Raw genomic sequence first — 20,184 nt, forward strand, 5'->3', positions numbered from 1 at the left:
ACTGTTTTGTGCAGTTTGTTGTGGATAGATTAGGGACCGCATAACCAGTTGTACGGCTACGTAGACATTTACCTTACTATTGGTCTTATAATGTTAACTATTGTGAATTACTTATATCAGGTTTACCATTTTGTCTTTTATTGATGTGTTTTAGTCTTGTTTACATCATGGCCGTTGAATTATGGCATGACACTGTTACACCGGGGATATTTCTCTCGGCTGAGATTTTTTTTTTTTTTGCCCGTCTCTTTCTCGCGGAACGTCGTTGGAGAAGTTCATTCTCTCTCTTCAACCAGAACTCAGCGAGCGAAGGACCTGTAGAATCTATTCGTGTAGAATGTGTCTAGCTAGGCTCAGCACATGCAAAGAGATATCTATTCGTGTAGAATGTGTCTAGCTAGGCTCAGCACATGCAAAGAGATATCGATATGCAGCATTTCTTTTCTCCAAGTCAACACACTCGTATGTTGAAATTCATTTAACAATACATTAAACGCAAATCTTTTAATATTAATGTTGCATTCGAAAAAAGTATTTTTCTCCTTATGAATAATTACTGTCCCATTTAAACAGGTCCTTCACAGACTTTTGGAAGTAAATATCTACTGTTTAACCACAATGAATTATCATCCCACCTGGGCCGACAGAGTTCTTTCTTCGATGGTAAGATGTCTTTTCTCTCATTCATATTTCCAACATAGTCGTTGATAAAATTGTTTTACCTCACATTATAACTTTTAATAGATAGCTATTTTTATATCCCTGCCTTAAATATTTCAATAATAACTTAAGCATACGAAACTATACTCAAGATTTATTACGCAAATATCAAAAATATAGTCCATATTTTATCATACATGCTATTGACGCTTTGACACGACTATCACTATATATTTCGAATTACACTACAATAATTCTGTAGCAGAAGCGTGTTTATCATTCGACTTTTTTAGCTTTAAATACCCAAATATCGACTCATACGCGTGTTTTCTACAAGTGGTCACTCGACCTGGTCGAGTCCTGGTTTTTATACGGGCTGTCCAATCCTATCACTTGACCGACCGGCCTAACGCGAGTAAATTTATGTTTGTTCGCTGGAGTCTACTATTAGCTTTAAAAAGAGAAATCTCTCTTCAATGTAGTGGCGAGATACGGTCGAGTTCCTATGTCGGTAACGAGAGAGGACAGCTACTCAACAAAGAGCTTTTACGCGCTGTTGTGTTCCGTCAAGCACACATCACCAAGCTCCAACTGAACGAGAGACTAACATGTATATTTTCTGACAGAATCATTCAAGATGCACCATATTTTGCTGTACTTTTATTGGGCGATTGAATAAAGTGTGGTAGTCAATTACAACTCTTGTCCTCGTATTTCTTTTCGCTGTTATACCCGACTCGTTTGGAATCAGGAAATTATAATGTTACCAGGGCCTGAGCCACGCTACTCAATCTCCCAAAATTCTCTCGACTAGGCCTGGAATTTTCGGGGATGGGAGCTAGGTAGTCGATTACATCGACCCCAGTGCTTAACTGGTACTTATTTTATCGACCTCCAAAGGATGAAAGCCAAATTCAATCTCTGCGGATTTTGATCTCAGAACGCAAAGCATTTTATCCGGCGTGCTAAGAATTCAACCTGCTCACCACTTTTATTTATAGTAATGAGCTTATTTCGAATCATTAACGTCTATAGAATCTATATTTCCTTTATTTCTCTAACTTAAAAACTCACTAAACTAAACAAGTGATGTCTTAGTTACGTCCAAGTTTTAAGGGAGATAACTCCAGAAGGCTTACGGGAGATAACTGTGTCTTTTGAGGCTTGCTTTCTTATCGCAGGCTGTCGTCACATTGTCAACCGGAAAAATCCTTACGTGCTCAGCGGAGCAACGGAAACAACAGCCAAATCTCCCTCATACTACATGTAATTGTCTTCATAAAGAAAAGATACATTACATATGTAGTTCTAAATATACTTTGAAAAAGCACTGACGGGACAGGCCCTGCATGGGGGCTCCTGGATGTTTAGAGCGATCGGTAGGAACGTTCTGTTGCATTTCTCTCAGATCTCTGAGTTCAAATCCTGCTGAGTTCAACTTAACATTCATCCTTCAGGCTAGATTTTACTTTCTCTTTATGAATTGTGTCCGTAATTTAAAGTCCAACCTCGTCGCATTGATTTGACTCGAGACAGTACAGTGTATCTGTGGTATACACAGCCACTTACACGTTAATTTCCCAAAAGTGAATTGAGTTGGTCCAGCAATACAAAACTCACTGTTGATACCAACGGAATATCCACCATTTATATGTGCGCGTGTGTTTCACTGTATTTTTTTAAAACTATTTTTAACATTTTATTTTATATCATCATCATTATCATTTAACGTCCATTTTTCATGCCGGCATGGGTTGGATTTTTCAGCAGGAGTCACAGAAGGTTCCATTGTCAGTTTTAGCTTGATTTCTACTGCTTGATACTCTTCCTAGCACTAATCACTTAAGTGTGTACTGGATGTTTTTTTATGTAGCACCAGCACCAACAGGATAACCAAATAATACACACACACTAATGTATTTCTTTTCTAAAGTATTTTAAAGCATTATACTAATTCCTTAAACATGAGATGTTTCAGGTTATTTGAAATATATCTTTTAACACTTTCATTACTGTATTTATTTTGAGATGGTCTGTGTTTCTTTCAATTAATTTTAAATGTAACAAAGAATTTGGTAAAAAAAAAAAACTTCAAAATCATTAAGCTAGTGTTAAGAATATAAATTGTGATTAAGATTTGGTGGAAGATTTTAATTCAAAACTTTTGTAAACAAGACATTTGTACTACAGAGTCAGAGGTGGTTTCAGCCAGGTTGGTAAGGAAAGAGTTGATTTTTATCTTTTTTTCTGCATTGTTTGTGAAACACTATCAGATATTATTTCAGTTTTAACACACTGCTCCATAGATGTGTGGAGTAATAACAAAAAAAAACAATATTGGAATGGGATAGGGTGCAAATGTATAAAAAATTAAATTTTAGGGACAAAAAAATGCTTTCAGAGAAGAGAAAAAAAAAAACTATCCAATTCCTTGGCCTTTTCCTTCTCCGACATAGTGATAGCTGTTCCGAATGTTCTTGTGAATTAGACATTATAATACAAATCTACCCACTGTGAATTAAGTTTTATTCTAATACTCGGTACATTTTATTCATGGTATTAAATAGTTTGGGGAGTATCAAGAGAGAGTATGTTACCAGTACACTTCACATTTTCTTACCAAACTTATATAACCATACAGAATAGTATTGTAGAAAGACCAACACTGAAGTTAACTGCTCCCTGTTTCAGTTACCACAGTATGTTAGTAATTTTAATATTTCTATTATTGAAAACAAGTGGATGTATTCCACTGTAACTAGGTAAATAAAATCTTCGAACAGACGGTCAGTAGCGACACCTGTGGGTCTGACTACGCTGCATTGATAAATGGCAACAACCCTGAAACATGTCTGCAGATGTCTGACTAGCAAGGTGAAGTGGCTGACCTCCCCTGTTCGAAGGTTTGTAATGGACGCAGGTTCGTGTGTCAAATAGCTAGTTAGAGGCGGTGGCCTCTTGGAGCTAATCAGCGACAGCTTTAGTCTTATATTTATAGACTACCATATTAGTATGGCGATAGCTATTAATATCCAGTAACGCTGCCGTAATCTCCTTTAGAGAGACTTAGTAATTTTTATATTTCTATTATGTTAGTAATGTTTTACTTAATTAAAATTAATGTGGATCCCAGTTTCAACCAAAAATTGTGTGTGTAGCAATTTGTCTATAATAGTCACTGAGTTTTAAAAGTAAATGAGAACTGAACTTATAAGTCACAGAAAAGTATCTTAGATCTACTTCAGCCTGGGTCTGGGACATCAGAACACCACTCTTATGCAAAATCTATGCTTTTATACAAGTCAATGTTGTTTCCAAATGTTATAATTGCCAATTCATATTACCAAAAAGTTTCATGTGGAAGAAACCTTCAAATATGGAAAGATAAATCAACTCTCATTGGACCCAAATGAAAGGAAAAAACACTTTCCATTCAGTCATATCTGATGATGATAGATTCATGTCTACACTTTTGGAAGGTTCTTCAGCAAAAAGCTATTTACTAAAGTGATTTGGCTGTTATGAGGTTAACATTTTTAATATGGTATAAATAATATACCCACTCTATTACCTAATGTACAAGTGCCTGCTCTTTTGTTTCTACTAACGTATGAAAACTTGTACAACTCTCTCTCTCTCATATATGAAAGAGAGAGATGAGGAGGACAATATATGAGAGCTTATACTGTATAGGTAGGATAAAAATATTCAGTGACCAAATGCTTGTTTATAATTCCATAACATTATAAGAACATTGCATTACATCCCTGATCAAAACATCATGGTTTTCATGTTCAGTTTTACCTTGGTGTATGAAATACTTACCACATCTTGTAGGGGTCTGGATACTGGAGTTACTTCTTCAATGGCAAATCTTCTCTTTCCAATGACATGCATTAAAAATTTGCTTTACATTCATTTACCAGTAACTGGTAAAAAAAAAGAACAAGAGGTGCTGAAAAGTTCCTGGCTCTGGATATGAAAAAAAAAATACGGTAGGATCAGTTAATTCTGATTTTATTCAGTATATTCCCCTCTCAGATTCACACACTTATTGCAGTGGTCCTTCAGTTTCTCTAAGCCCTGTAAAAGATCTCAGAAGGTTGGGCCTCCAACCAGGCTTTTTGCAAGACCCTTAAAGCTAGAAACTTTTCAGCAGCCCTTGTACAATAAAGTATCAACCCAGCAGACCTTTGTGTGTGCATGTCTAAACACACACATTCATAAACATAAGATTTATGTCTACATGGGGTAACACAGTTTAACATGTAGTGTATAGAAATTTTACTTTTATTCGTACATCATAGTTTAGTATGTCATGGTAATGGTAAATTACAAACAAACCAATAACCATTTGTGGAATCAATGGTTATTTTCTTTGTTTATATTTTTATTTGTAACTTGTCTCCACAATAGAATTATGCTCAAGTAATTTCTCCTTTCTCTGCTAAGACTCTCTTCACAACAACTGCAACGAAATTTAACAAGCTTTATGTTTTATACCAGAATTGTTCAAGAGGAATGGTGTCGATTTCCAAACCATTGGTTTACTGTCTTACTAATGGTAATAATGGCAAGAGATATTCTCTGTAGGGAACAGATAATGAAGGGGAAATTAAACAGAAGCACTAGGTTTCCTCACCAACATTTATCTTTACCTATATATATAGATCAGTAGCCATTACACACATTATTTTTCTCTCCTTGTTTCTCTTCTTTTTTTTCTCTCCTTGTGTTTTTCTGTGTCCCTTTGTGTAGAAGAGCGTAGGCTCGAAATATAAAAGACTTTTTCTATTCCTGAGCGTTATACTAATACAGCTGTTTGTTTTGTACACCACCTGTCTTTGTGTTTTTTTTTTTCGTGAACTCTCCCCCTATATATATATATAGGTACACATTAAATAAAGATATACACCTCTATTATTATATAACAGAACCTTATAAAATGTCCAGTATTGTTGATGCAATATTTCATACTATCTGTATAATGTCATCTTCTTTTGAATCCAATATCTTTCATTTTCTTTATTATATAAAATATTCTTAGAATAGCTGGTAGGGACACCGTATTTCGTTTTGCCACTATGATATGCTACCAATTATATTAAAGGTCCATAAATCAATGCAGTGTTTTACTTTTGAATATTCTATAGAAATTAGAGCCATCACGGAGAGTGACTAGGTTTCATATACGAATATGTAAGCAATGCGATCGAAGATAGAAAAATAGGTAATGGGTGTACATACATATTTCAGGAGTTATTGCTCTTTCATTAGAACCACATCCAACCCATGAAGCATGGTACTGAAGAAAGAGCAACAATTCCTGAAATATGTGTATACACCCATTATCTGGTTTTCTTTGATTGCATTGTTTACATAAACATATTTGCATACGATACTTTGTGACTTTCAGTACTGGCTCTAAATTCTATTGAAAATCAGTAGAGATAACTCTTCAGAATAGATATCTGTGTATTATAAAATTGATTCCTGCAAGATGTTTCCATCTCCCGCAAAACAAAATATTTGTGTGAACATCGCTTTGACAAAGTTATGTTATTCAAATAGAATCATTCATAAACTATTGTTTTATGGTTTGTGTTGTGGTGATTTTGTAATTATTTTTCAGTGAAAACTTGAAATACCAATCTTTCTGTCTAACTTAATACTACTTTTTTTCAACTTAATACCAGCTTGTCCAAGAATGCCACTTCTGGTTTTATGACACAAAAATCCTCCATTTTAATGCATTCCTATTTGAATTTAAACCATTTGTTATTTCATGTAGAACCTTTTAAGTACCGTTCCAAACATGAAATTACTAACAGAGAAGTTATTTGATTCATTCCATCCAAACTCTTGATGATACGTAACTGTGTAATTTAGCCCCTGGAGACATTGTCTCCAGCAGGCTATATGACATGATCTGTGTCCTTATATTTTTGAACAAGGTGTGGGTGCTGAATACCTTTGTTCGAAAATATAAAGACACTGATCGTGTCGTTTAGTCAGCTGGAGACGATGTCTCCAGGGGCTAAATTACGGTAACATTCATCCTAAACCAGGACTACCATGTTAGGTTGGCAAACAATCTTTTATATATAGACATGTGTGCACACTTACACACACACACACACAATATTTGTGTTATTGTATTAGACTAATCATATCTTTGAAGCTAGTCTAAAATTCAAGTTACCCTTCATGAGAAACCTAATCATAAAAAAATATAAATTTAACTTCTCTGAAAGTTTAGAATTGCAAAATACTGTTCTCATGAGCACAACCCATATTCTAAGAAAAAACATTGCCAATCTGAATATATGGTTCTCTTTAATCCTTTTCTTAACATATTTTTGTTGAGATGTTCTGTGTTTCTTTCAATCTTTATATATAAAAGTGAAGTTGTGTGTCTGTCTCCTACGATTTAGATTCCTAACTACTCCCACATTTTGCGTGATTCATATCGAGCCCTTTTGGGTATTAGCGCGTGTCTACGATGAGTCTACGATTTAAAAAAAAATTTACCATCATTTTTTTCCATTTTAATGCATTTTTTCGCTATTATATAAGGGAAGTAACTCTCTAAAAATGTCTACGATGCGTCAACGATTTAAAAAAAAATTTACCATCATTTTTTTTTCATTTTTAATGCATTTTTTTGCTATTTTTGGCTATAACTCTCTAAAAATGCTTATATAGTTATTTCCCTTACAAACCCAAGCAACGCCGGGCGATACTGCTAGTTAAATATAACAAAGAATTTAGTAAAATAACTTAGTTATTATTAATTTAGTGTTAAGGACATAAATTGTGACTAAGGTTTGGTGGAAGATTTTAATTCAGAACTTTAGAAAACAAGACATTGTACTTCAGAGCCGGAAGTGGTTTCAGCCAGGTTGGTATTGAAAGGGTTAAACTCTATCAAAACTGAAATGTCTCAAATTTCACAGAATCTTAGTTTTCTGATCTGATCTTTCCCTACAAATATGTCATTGCTAATCAGAAATAACATCCAGAGTAAAATGTCCAACTTGCTGTTGAGGTTTCCAACAGTGGCTTGTATAAAACAAACCAACAGCAGCATTAAACATAATAATAATAATAATTTTTTGTACTATCAGCACAGGGTCCGAAATTTTGTAGGTAGCAGGATTTGTTGTTGTTTGTTCCTTCTCGAGCCATGCCTGGCTCATAAGGGCTGGTTTCTCGGTTTCTTGGCATATAGGTTCCCCACTTGGACAGGACGCCAGTCCATCGCAGGTGAGCTGCAAGATGCAGGAGGAAAGAGTGAGAGAAAGTTGTGGCGAAAGAATCAGCAGAAGTTTCACCATTACCTTCTGCCGGAGCTTAGGTGTTTTCACTCATAAACACACACATCGCCCGGTCTGAGATTCGAACCCGTGATCTCTCGACCGCAAGTCCACTGCTCTAACCGCTAAGCCACGTGCCTCCACACAGGTAGCAGGATTGGATCAATTCATGTCCAGTTGAAACTTATTTTATCAACCTCCAAACAATGAAAAACAAAGATGATCCTCATGGAATTTGAACTCAAAACATAAAGTATTTTCCCAACATGCTAACAATTCTGCCAATTTTTCACTTTCAATAATAATAATAATAATAATATAATAATAATAATTTAAGAACAATAACAACAACACTGATGACAAAACATAATGAGGTTAATTTACCAAGTTTTTTTTTTGTTGTTTTTTTTACACAAAATTCAGACTTTGTTTTTAAATAATACAATGGACAGAAGGTATTACCAAATAATTTGTTTGTATTTTTTGGTGTTTGTTTACATTGAATAATTTACTGGCCATTGGATTCCGGCCACTGGAGTTTTGATTTTTAACAGTTTTTTTTTTCTTTTTTATTTATTTTTTTTGGTCAACTGGAGGAATCAGTAACCATTTAACTTAACGTTGGGGTCAGTTTAATATTCCAATAGATCTTCAGTTCGTTTCTTCAACATTAAGTCAGACGGGGTGAGGGTTTTAGGAGAGAGAGAGAGAGAGAGAGAGAGACCGACTTAAAGAGAAAGACAGACAGGGAGAAAGAGACAAATACAGAGAGAGAGAGAGAGAGAGAGAGAGGAGAAGCAGGCCCAGATAGACAAGCAGATAGTGATAGACATAAATAGAAAAGAAGGGAGAGAGAGAGAGAGAGAGAGAGATGCATATAGAGAGAAGTAAACACTTACAAGCGAAGACACATCCACACTCACATCCACACACAGATACAGATAAATACATACTTATACAGTGAGGTGGGGGCAGAGAGTTTACAAGTCAATATGAGAGGGGAAAATGAAAAAGTGGTAAAAGTTCAGAGCGACAGTGAGGTGGGGGGGGGACATGAGAGGGATTTGGTAATGTGGGCATTAATGCTGTTTATAAGTAAAACCTTATTGACAGGATGAGCGAGGAAGGACAAGAGTTCAAATACAAGAGCAGTTGGGAAGAGCGTTTGCTTAAATATAACATGGGGGACAGGGTGGGGGAATGAAACAATTAGAACAAAATATAAACAGGTGAACAAAAGACGCTGAAATTTCCTCTGTGTGTGTGTGTGTGTGTGTGTGTGTGTGTGTGTGTGTGTGTGTGTGTGCATGCTTTCACATGCATTTGTAATAATTTTGCATATTCATCAGGATGTCTTTGCGACATATATGTAAAATATTTGAGGTTTTTGAGTATTTGTGCTTTGAAAGAAGCATGTGTATGTATATGCTTGTATATGTATACATTTATATGTATGAACATATATATATATATATATATATATATTCATTTAGAAATTATATTTATATGGAAATTATTATTTGTAAATCTCAACAAAAGATATTCAGCAACAGTCCTCTAGAATAAAGATTATTTGCCAACCTGACAGGGCAGTCTTGGTTTAGGATGAATGTTGCTGTAATTTAGCCCCTGGAGACATTGTCTCCAGCTGGCTATATGAAAAGATCTGTGTCCTTATATTTTTGAACAAGGTGTGGGTGCTGAATACCTTCGTTCGAAAATATAAAGACACAGATCGTGTCGTTTAGCCAGCTGGAGAAGATGTCTCCAGGGGCTAAATTACGGCAACATTCATCCTAAACCAGGACTACCATGTTAGGTTGGCAAACAATCTTTTATATATAGACATGTGTGCACACTTACACACACACACACACACAATATTTGTGTTATTGTATTAGACTAATCATATCTTTGAAGCTAGTCTAAAATTCAAGTTACCCTTCAAAAACATCACGCAATATTTATAACAACCACCCTTTCTACCATAGGCACAAGGCCTGAAATTTGTGGGGAGTGGGCAAAGTCAATTACATCAACCCCAGTATTTAACTGATACTTAATTCATCAACCTTGAAAGGATGAAAAATCAAAGTCGACCTTGGCAGAATTTGAACTCAGAATGCAAAGATGGACAAAATGCTGCAAAGCATTTTGCCTGGTATGCTAACAATTCTGCCAGCTTGCCACTTTAATAATAATAATAATAATAATAATAAAGAACTGCTCCTCAATAATGAAGAGGAGCAGAAAAAGGGAAAACTCTGATTCACAAATAGAACAGAAAAGAAGATTAAAGAGTGGGACTCTATTCAGGGGCTTTTGTTTTAAATCTGTTTTTTCTTTTCTTTTCTCTAATCTTTTTCTGTTATGAGAAAAAAAAAAAAAACCACTTTCCTGAACTACTTAAAGAAATCATAAGCAACAATATCAGGTGGGGAGGACTTGTATATAATATAATAATAATAATATTATATCTTATCGCATGGTATCAGAATATATTATACATATAAACCTTATATCGTATATGTCATATATATATAATTGCTTTTATATGGGGAGAAGGCCATAATGCAGGGGCAAGAGAGCATTCGATTTTATTGGCCCCCAAAACTTGATTAGTACTTTTTATTGACCCCTGTAGAGATAAACCTTGGAGGGGGTTTATATATATATATATATATATGCATGTATGTATACACACACATTTAAAGTCAAAATCATATATATATTTTATATGTATTATGCATTACATATAAATATGCATATATATATATACTCATACATATATATGTACGTACATACATATATATATATAATATATGTATTATAGAATACATATAAATATGCATATATATAATACATTGTTATATCATTTATTATACAGTTATTATATGTATGTATACACATAAATATGTTAAATAAGATTCGGGTAAAAACCTTGAAGAATGCTATGCAAAGCTTGTCCACCAGTATTGGCTACCTGATGTCATCATACAGTGGAAATGCTCCAGCAACAGGCTATACATCAGTGATTCCATAGTATACGTAGAGTTTATACAAATAGATAAATGATAGAAAAAGGAATGAATGACATTCTTTATTTAAAACCACTTCTCGGTGAGTTTAAATAATACAATTCATTCAATTTCCCATCATCTAATCTATTCATAAATATATATATATATATATAATGTATATAATTATAAACATATATATACGTAAGATACATATGTTTATATATATGTATAAATATATTTGCTTACACACAATTATCTTGAAGAGACCAACTGCTTTGTCTTTAGACGGTATCATAATACTTCAACCGATAGAAACAGCCCCATGATTATTTTGTGGCTGTTCTTGCCATTGTCATTTGACTCCATATCCTCCTCATCATCATCCTCATCATATAAACATTAACACCACTATCATCATCATCGTCGTCGGCAGTGTGTTCTTGTAAACCTTACACTGAAGCGACAAAGTAATTGATCATCACATTGAAAGGTAGACAGACAGGTAACGGCTACCGAAAAAGCCATATTTTTTTCAGCAAATTTGAGTTTTTAGCTCCTTTACCTTGTTGGTCAGGACTGGTGGCTCCTCCCTACATGAAATACCAAAAGAAAAGAAGAAGAAAAAAATAGGGGGACGCATAGAAAATGAAATATATAAAGAATGAAAAAGGGGGCTGCCTTGTTATCAATGGAAGGAAATATTTTGAGGGAATTGTAATAAACTGTTGATGGTTTATAATAATGATAATAATAAGCAGAATTGTAATATTTTGTGATGACAATAAGAGAAATAATGGTTTCAATCTTTGGTACAAGGTCCGCAATTTGAGGAGAGGGGTTTGACCTCTGTGCTTAGCTGGTATGAAAGACAAAGCTGACATTGGTGGGATTTGAACAAAATTCTGCTGAGCATTTTGCCCAGCATGCTAACAATTCTGCCAACTCAGTCTTCGTAATATTTAATAGTAATATTAATAATGATGATAATATCTAATGGTAAAACAGGACTAGTCTTAATATCAAAAATATTTAATAAAAATAATAGCAATGCTCATAATATTAAAATTGTAAATTACAATGATAATTTAACAAAATAATAGTAATATTTATTGATAATACTAAAATAGTAATAATTAAAATAGTAATAATTTATAATTTATATTGTAATAATTTATGCTAAAATGTAGTATTAATAAGTTGTCCTGATATTTAATAATTTTAAATGATATTAGTTATGATTTTTAATAGTAGAAACCCCCACTAAATTTTGATGAAAGGAACTGTTGAATATATTCACTGGAATATTTGATGGGTAAAGGTGACCCCCAACTAGAGTTGAAATCAGAATGTAATGGGCTGGGATTATTATATATAAGGCATTTGGTCTGGTACCCTGCTGATTCTGTCTGTTGCCCCAATACTACTACTACTAATAATAATAATGGTACAAGACCAATAATTTTGAGGGGAGGGGGACAAGTTGATTACATCAACCTTAATACATGATTGGTACTTTATTAACCCTGAAAGGGCAACAGGCAATGTGACCTTGGTGGGATTTGAACACAATGTAAAAAAAAAACTGAAAGAAATGCCACTTTGCATTTTGTTCTGATATGCTAATGGTTTGGCCAATCCGTCACTATAATAATAATAATAATAATAAATGCCCTGATGCAGTACCAGGCATTGGCTCTCATGGCTTCTGATCTTAACTGATTGGAAGTGTTATCATGTACATTGTTTTGTCTTGGCATAAAAGATGGCCTACAGCAAACATCCTGCTCAATACCACAGATTTGCTTGTCAGTTGTTTGACCTTAACCAGTTGAGCATGTCCCTTAGTGGCTGACGATATGTGCATCTCTGATCACGAGCAGAAGTAGTGGGGGAGCATCATAGCCATGTGTTGAGAGGGATTCTTTGGGGTTTGAATAATTCACCTCTGGAAACATGGGTGTTTCATTCAACATCCTTAAACAACCCTTATTCAGGGACCTTTTGAGCAGGATGGGTTACTCGACCTGAAGAAAATTCTAAGTGGGCCCCACCTGCAAGGTCATGTGCTGTTTATCTTGATATGAGATCACCATGTCGCGCACATATGGTTGTGATGCATGTGCCTTGTGTACCCTTATCAGACGGGTAGTCATGATGGGTATACTGGGCTTCGTATATTTTACCCCAGTGTCACTTTGATGGCATGAACTGCTCTCTCACTCAATAATAATAATAAAAATAATCTTACAAAAACTCTTTTGGGAGTTTAACCCTTTCGTTACCAACCCGGCTGAAACCAACTCTGGCTCTGAGTACAAATGTCTTGTTTTCAAAAGTTATGAATTAAAATCTTCCACTAAACCTTAGTCCCAATTTATGTTCCTAACACTAGCTTAATGATAACTAAGTTATTTTACTAAATTCTTTGTTATATTTAAAATAATTGAAAGAAATACGGAGCATCTCAAAATAAATACGGTAACGAAAGGGTTAAAATCCAAACAGATCGAGTGGTACGGTTCCATTAACTGGGGATTTTTATGGCTTAGAAAAGCGATGCAAAAATATGACATTTCAAATGTAGCTACCCCAGATACCCACAGTATGGCAAAGAGCTTGAGAAAAAAATTGATAAATCTTGAGTGTTCGGTTTGGAAATTTCAAGAATGTGGAACTCAAGAACTAAAGCTGTGCCAACAGTAATTGGAGCTGTTGGCTTTGTTCCTACCAAGTTTGCAACACATCTCCAAGCTAAATATAATATCTAATATTGTAACTTTACAAAAATAGACACCACTTGGATCTGTAGAAATCCTGCTGAAGGTACTTGGGTCATATGACTTGAGGGAGAGCACCCAGTATGTGACTGGTTAAGACCTGAAGCCTAAGGTAATAATCTTTTATGCTATAGACACAAAGCCTGAAATTTTGTTGGATATGAGATAGTCAACTACATCAACCCCAGGGTGTAACTGGTACTTAATTTATCGACTCTGAAAGATTGAAAGGCAAAGTCGACCTCAGCAGAATTTGAATTCAGAGCGTAAAGACAGACGAAATACTGCTAAGCATTTTACCCGGCATGCTAACGTTTCTGCCAGCTCACCGCCTTTCTAGCATAATTATTAAGTCTAGAAATGTTTGGGAGACAAAGGAGAATCAATTAGATGGACATGAACCCCAGTAGTTAGGTGGTACTTTATTTTATTAATTAGACAAAGAATGAGATGCTAAGTAGATTTTGGCAGGATTTGAACTTAGTATCTAAAGAGCAGTAACAATAATAGTAATAATAATAATAATAATACTATTTAGTTTCATTGATGAAGAGGAGGAGAAGATAAATCCATATCTTTAGAAAGAACCCAATACAAGCAAACAAACAAACAAAAAAGCAAAAATCATGCAAGTTCTAGCATGCTGAAGCAAAAATTGTTCCTGTTAATTATTTGTTCGAAAATACATTAACGTGTAATATGTGTGTTTACTTATGTTCACTTACGTTCACTTATGTTCATCTATTCAAAATATCATAATATCTTTGATATTGGCTGATGGTCTAAATTCTCTTAAAATTGAGATTGAATAAATACTTAAGATGTTCAGAAACTTAAAAATAAAAAATATATAGGCACTGGAGTGGCTGTGTGGTAAGTAGCTTGCTAACCAACCACAAGGTTCCGGGTTCAGTCCCACTGCGTGGCATCTTGGGCAAGTGTCTTCTGCTATAGCCCCGGGCCGACCAATGCCTTGTGAGTGGATTTGGTAGACGGAAACTGAAAGAAGACCATCGTATATATGTATGTGTGTTTGCGTGTGTGTGTTTGTCCCCCTAGCATTGCTTGACAACCGATGCTGGTGAGTTTACGTCCCCGTCACTTAGCGGTTCGGCAAAAGAGACCAATAGAATAAGTACTGGGCTTACAAAGAATAAGTCCCTGGGTCGATTTACTCGACTAAAGGCGGTGCTCCAGCATGGCCGCAGTCAAATGACTGAAACAAGTAAAAGAGTATATATATTATATAAATCATTTATGGAAATTAGTCTAAGCCATAAACATTGTATTCTTTTTGCGTATATGTCTGTGTCCTGTTGTTCAGGACATATTGTAGAACTGCCATGCTGATGATGTTTAATAAGGCAGAAACATGTCCAAACCCACCCTCTTGTCTCCAAACTATCACACAGTCTTTTCCTTAATGGTAAGTTGGTTTTGGATGATTCTTGACTCTCGGGATTATCTTCCCTTCCCATTTGGTTCTGGTCTCAGTTGCCATCAGGTAATTGTTCTACCTTCTCTGAAACTGGAGGTAATTTCAACAAATCAAGAATCTATGATGTCCATTACCTAATATATCCTTATTCCTCTTTGTTGTTCAAATATATTCCACTGGTCCCTCTGAATTGTTTCTCCCTTTAAGTTCCACTTATTTTTAAAGACTGGCACTCGGTCAGTTACAGCAACTAAAGTTCCAGTTGATCACATCAATAGAACAGCCTGCTTGCAAAGTTAAAATACAAGTGGCTGAGTGCTCCACAGACATGTCCTCTTAACATGCTTCACAGTGAGATTCAGCATGACACAGAATGTGATAAGGTTGGCCCCATTGAATTACAAGTACAACTCACTTTCACCAGCTGAGTGGACTGGAGCAAAGTGAACTAAAGTGTCTTACTGAAGGACCCAATGCATCACTGGGAACTGAACTCACAACCTAGAGCCGAATACCCTAACCACTGAGCCACGTTCCTTCACTAAGTTCCATGTAAACAAGGTTACTCAGACAGCAGCCTGTATCTAAGATGGTGTCAGGATTCAAACAGAGAAGGCACAGGGCTGAAAGAGAAACAACACCTCTCACCCAACCGTTTCATCTTCCATCGACCAAGACTTATCAGCTTCACTCAACAGAGTGGAGGAAGAGAAGTTGACCTCAGTCAGACTTGAACTTGGGACCAAGACCTTTGGCATTATGTCGTACTTGAGAAGAAGATTCATCAAGCCAAGCAAAATCATAGTCATGGCAGATACCGGTGTCACACAAATTGGCACCCGTGCCAGTGGCACATAAATGCACCCCAATATCAAGCAAATGGCACCTGTGCCAGTGGCACATAAAAGCACACATTACACTCTCAGAGCGGTTGGCGTTAGAATGGGCATCCAGCCCTAGAAAACGATGCCAAATCAGACTGGAGCCTGGTGCAGTGTGCCAGCCATGGGACCCACATCATCGTAACTGATTGAGAGCCAGTGTTGTCTGAGTTCATATCCTGCCCAGAACAACAATTGTTTTTCATTCTCCCAGGGTAAAAATAACATAAAATAAGTACAAGTAGGCACGAATTAATGAACCAGAGCTAATTAGTGACTCTGTGACTAATTAGAAATCCTTTTTATTGATGTTATTAATTCTAGGATCTGTTTTTTAAGACCTGCTTTGCAATAGTGGTTTAGTGTGTGTGTGCGTATGTTGATGACTGTGTATGTGAGTGTGTGAATGAGGGTCAGTGCGTATGCAAGGAAAGGGGGAACGCTAGAGACTAAAGCCTCACCCCCTTTGGAGAGAGATTTCTGAGCTGTTTTTGGTTTAGTTGATTGCAGTATCATCAGCCTCATCATCAAGGATGGTGATGGTGGTATCTACGGCTTTGTTTCTAACACTGCAAACTGAAAAAGGAACTTAGTTATACAGTGCTCCTGCTGCCTACAGCAGTGAGTTGTGGCCCTTCATGTGGTAACTGTTGACGATAGGTGTCTGCTGGGTTAAACAAGATAATCTGTAGACCAGGTTTTCTACACCCTTGAGATATATATATACTGTATACCATATACTAGATATAGAGACAACTACTTCTGGCTGCTTCCATGTTGTAAAACGAAAGTAGAGAGCGATTCATTTCTTTGTATTATATCACATTTGGTGAATAACAGTTCCAGTAATGGTTTGCAAATACCAAGCCAATTACTGAGTCTCTGACACTGAGAATGACAAGGGATAGTCTATGCAACTCGGTACGAAACAAACACCACACAGGGGAATTTTATTGAGAGCATAATTATTTTTTCTTCTACATCATTTACCAACAGACTTTGGCAAAGGACACATACATTGTGTGTGTGTGTGTGTGTGTGTGTGTATACATCTGCAGTCAAGTTGAAAACCATTTTAGATAACTGCACAAGAATGTAGCCCCTCTCATTGAGATCCATGATCAAATTTCATTCCACATGTCAAAAAAAAAAACAAAAAAAATCAGAAACAAATTGGAGCAATCTAAGGGTCCATGGTTGTAGTAATCTAAAGATCCATGGTAGGAGATCCTAAAGGGATCTCACTTGCAACTCCTTTATGCTTTTAGAAGCCTGCTCTTGTTAACCACGAGAGAGACCACATACTGGAAGACAAGCACAAGATGTCTGTGTGCATATGGGTCCACCAACTGCATTATGTCCCTGCTGTTCTTTTATACTTGTGTGCATCAGTAAAGTATTATTGGGTTGGAATCCAGTTTTTATGAATGCGCAGAGAGCAACCCTTGTTGTTGACGTCCTTGATAAAAGTTTTTGCTAAATTTGTTAGAAATCATTCCAGACCAAGTCAGAGTTTCAGTTGTCGTTTAAGGGCCCTTGGTAGAGAAGCTCCACAAACCTGATTTAGATAAATGACCACAATAATAAAGTAGTGGAGCTTGAAACTGAGTTAATGATCAATGAGGCTGTGGGGTTAAAAAGTTTACTTCCCATACTCATGGCCGTGGGTTCAGTCCCATTGCATGGCACCTTGGGCAAGTACCTTCTACTATAGTTTCGGAGTGAATCAACACATTTTGAGTGAATTTGGTAGATGGAAACTGAAAGAAGCCCATCATGTATGTATGTATGTGAGTATATACATGTATGTAGATGTGGTGGTGTGTATGTGTCTCTGAGTCTTGGTATTGCATGATAGTTATAAATGAGCACCCCCATCATACAACTGTGTCATTTGTTTCTAGTTTTCTGTCAAAACATGGCCTTTGATTGGAAACAGACAAGGGTTGGTGACAGGAAGAGCATCCAGCTATAGAAACATTTGCCTCAACACATCCCATCTTAACCAATCCAAGCACAGAAAAGTGGACATTGAAGGATGATATCTACGATGGACCTCCACAGCTTCTGTCCACCAAATTCAATTCACTAAGCACTGGTCAACCTGAATCTAAAGAAGCAGATCTTGTCCAAGGTACCATGCAGTGAGATTGAACTCAAATCCACTTGGTTGTGAGGTAAACTTCATTACACGGCCATACCTTTGTTCCATTCTAGGTGTGTTCCCATCTCCCTGCTTCCCACACTTGCTGGCAATGTCTGTGGACCTGTGTCAGAACTGAAGAAATTTTAATTGGATGACATGGAAGACACATCATCATCATCGTCGTTTAGCGTCCGCTTTCCATGTTGGCATGGGTGCAACTGGGGTCTGGGAAACCAGAAGGCTGCACCAGACCCAGTCTGATCAGGCAATGTTTCTATGGCTGGATGCCCTTCCTAACGCCAACCACTCCATGAGTGTAGTGGGTGCTTTTTACATGCCACCGGCACAGGTGCCAGACGAGACTGGTAAATGGCCACGATCGGATGGTGCTTTTTACATGCCACCGGCACGGAGGCCAGACGAGGCTGGCAACGGCCACAATCGGATGGTGCTTTTTACGTGCCACCTGCACGGAAGCCAGTCGGGGTGGCGCTGGCAACAGCCATATTCGGATGGTTCTCTTATGTGCCACCGGCACTGGTATCACAGCTGCAATTTCCAGTGAACACAGTGAACAGTAATTATGTAGAGGTTAATGAGTGCAACAGCTGAAAACATGAGTGTGGTGGTGGTGGGGGAGATGGGGGTGTTTGTGCAACCAGCAACTTACCCACCCGTAACCTCAGTGGTGGACGGTTGATGCTGTTGTTGTTGTTGTTGGTTGTTGTTGTCACTTTCTCGGCACCAACATGAAGAGAGATTCTGAAACTGGTAAATTGATGATTATAAGCAACAGTCTTATAACTGAGGCTGAGGGTCAAGTGGATGTAAGTCTGTGTTGTAAATGAAATTACTGAATAGAATGAGGTGTGTGTGTGTGTATGTGTGTGCTTGTGGATATGTGTATGTTTATGTAGGGGTGCTGAAAAGTTCCTGTCTTTGGGTAAAAGAAAATAGAGGAGGATCAGTTAATTATGATTTTACTTAACATATTCCCCTCTCAGACTCCTGCACTTATTGCAGAAGTCCTTCAGTTTTTTTTAAGTCCTGTAAAAGAACTTGGAAGGTTGGACCTCCAATCAGGCCTTTCGCAATACTCTTAAAACCAGGAACCTTTCAGCAGCCCTTCGCATATGTGTGTATATATATGTGCGTATATATGTATACACATAAACACACTAACACAGCCAACTCATCTACATCACATGGTCTGGTGATTTTACTCCCCAGCCACCTATCCCACAGGTTAACATTACTTCAGATTCATTTCTCCCCACAGATCTCCCACATTCAATGCTACATGTTTCATCACCATGTGGCATTGCAACTGACATCACCTGTTACTTTTAAAAGCCCATCCACTCCCTCAGCTCATAGACCCTCTCCCTTCCACACCAACTTTCACACAAATCCTGTCCCCTTTCATTCCACTCTAATTTTCACAGATCTTCCACCACACTCACTGCCCACGTCTCACTTTAACGTGTTTTACAGTCTGAGATTTTCAGAGAGAGAGAGAGAGAAAACTTTTGCCATTAATATGTGCATGCATGGCTGTGTGATAAGAAGCTTACTTCCTAACCACATGGTTCCAGGTTCAGTCCTACTGTGTGGCATCTTAGGCAAGTTTCTTCTACTAAGGTCTTAGGCCAATCAAAGCCTTGTGAGTGAATTTGCTTGGCAGAAACTGAAACAAGCCTTACGTATCTATATGTGTGTGTTTGTCCCCCCACCATCGCTTGACAACCGGTGTTGGTGTGTTTACATCCCAGTAACCAAGTGGTTCAACAAAAGTGACTGATAGGCTTAATACCAGGCTTAAAAAACAATGTACTGCGGTTGATTTATTCGACTAAAAAATTCTTCAAGGCAGTGCTTCAGCATGGTCGCAGTCTAATGGCTGAAACAAGTAAAAGAGTAAAGGGTCAGAGGTAATAGTTACCTCA

The 20,184-nt window shown here is 36.8% G+C and overlaps 1 protein-coding gene across 2 annotated transcripts in view; it reads right to left on the reverse strand.

The window, feature by feature from the left end:
- Positions 1-10,816: 10,816 nt before the first annotated feature.
- Positions 10,817-20,184, reverse strand: part of LOC115219631 (pleckstrin homology domain-containing family A member 2) — an 87,435-nt gene continuing 78,067 nt past the window's right edge. Inside the window, exons 12-13 of one of the 2 annotated variants that reach the window (XM_036509428.1) lie at positions 18,909-19,006; positions 10,817-11,586 (exon numbers count right to left, since the gene is read on the reverse strand). In XM_036509428.1, coding sequence (XP_036365321.1) covers positions 11,529-11,586; positions 18,909-19,006 — 156 coding nt within the window. In that variant the 3' untranslated portion in view covers positions 10,817-11,528. The remainder of the gene's footprint in view (positions 11,587-18,908; positions 19,007-20,184) is intronic. The other variant, XM_029789781.2, reaches the window with a different exon arrangement.

The sequence above is a fragment of the Octopus sinensis genome, linkage group LG15, assembly GCF_006345805.1.
Source record: "Octopus sinensis linkage group LG15, ASM634580v1, whole genome shotgun sequence".
In the NCBI taxonomy this organism is placed as follows: domain Eukaryota; kingdom Metazoa; phylum Mollusca; class Cephalopoda; order Octopoda; family Octopodidae; genus Octopus; species Octopus sinensis.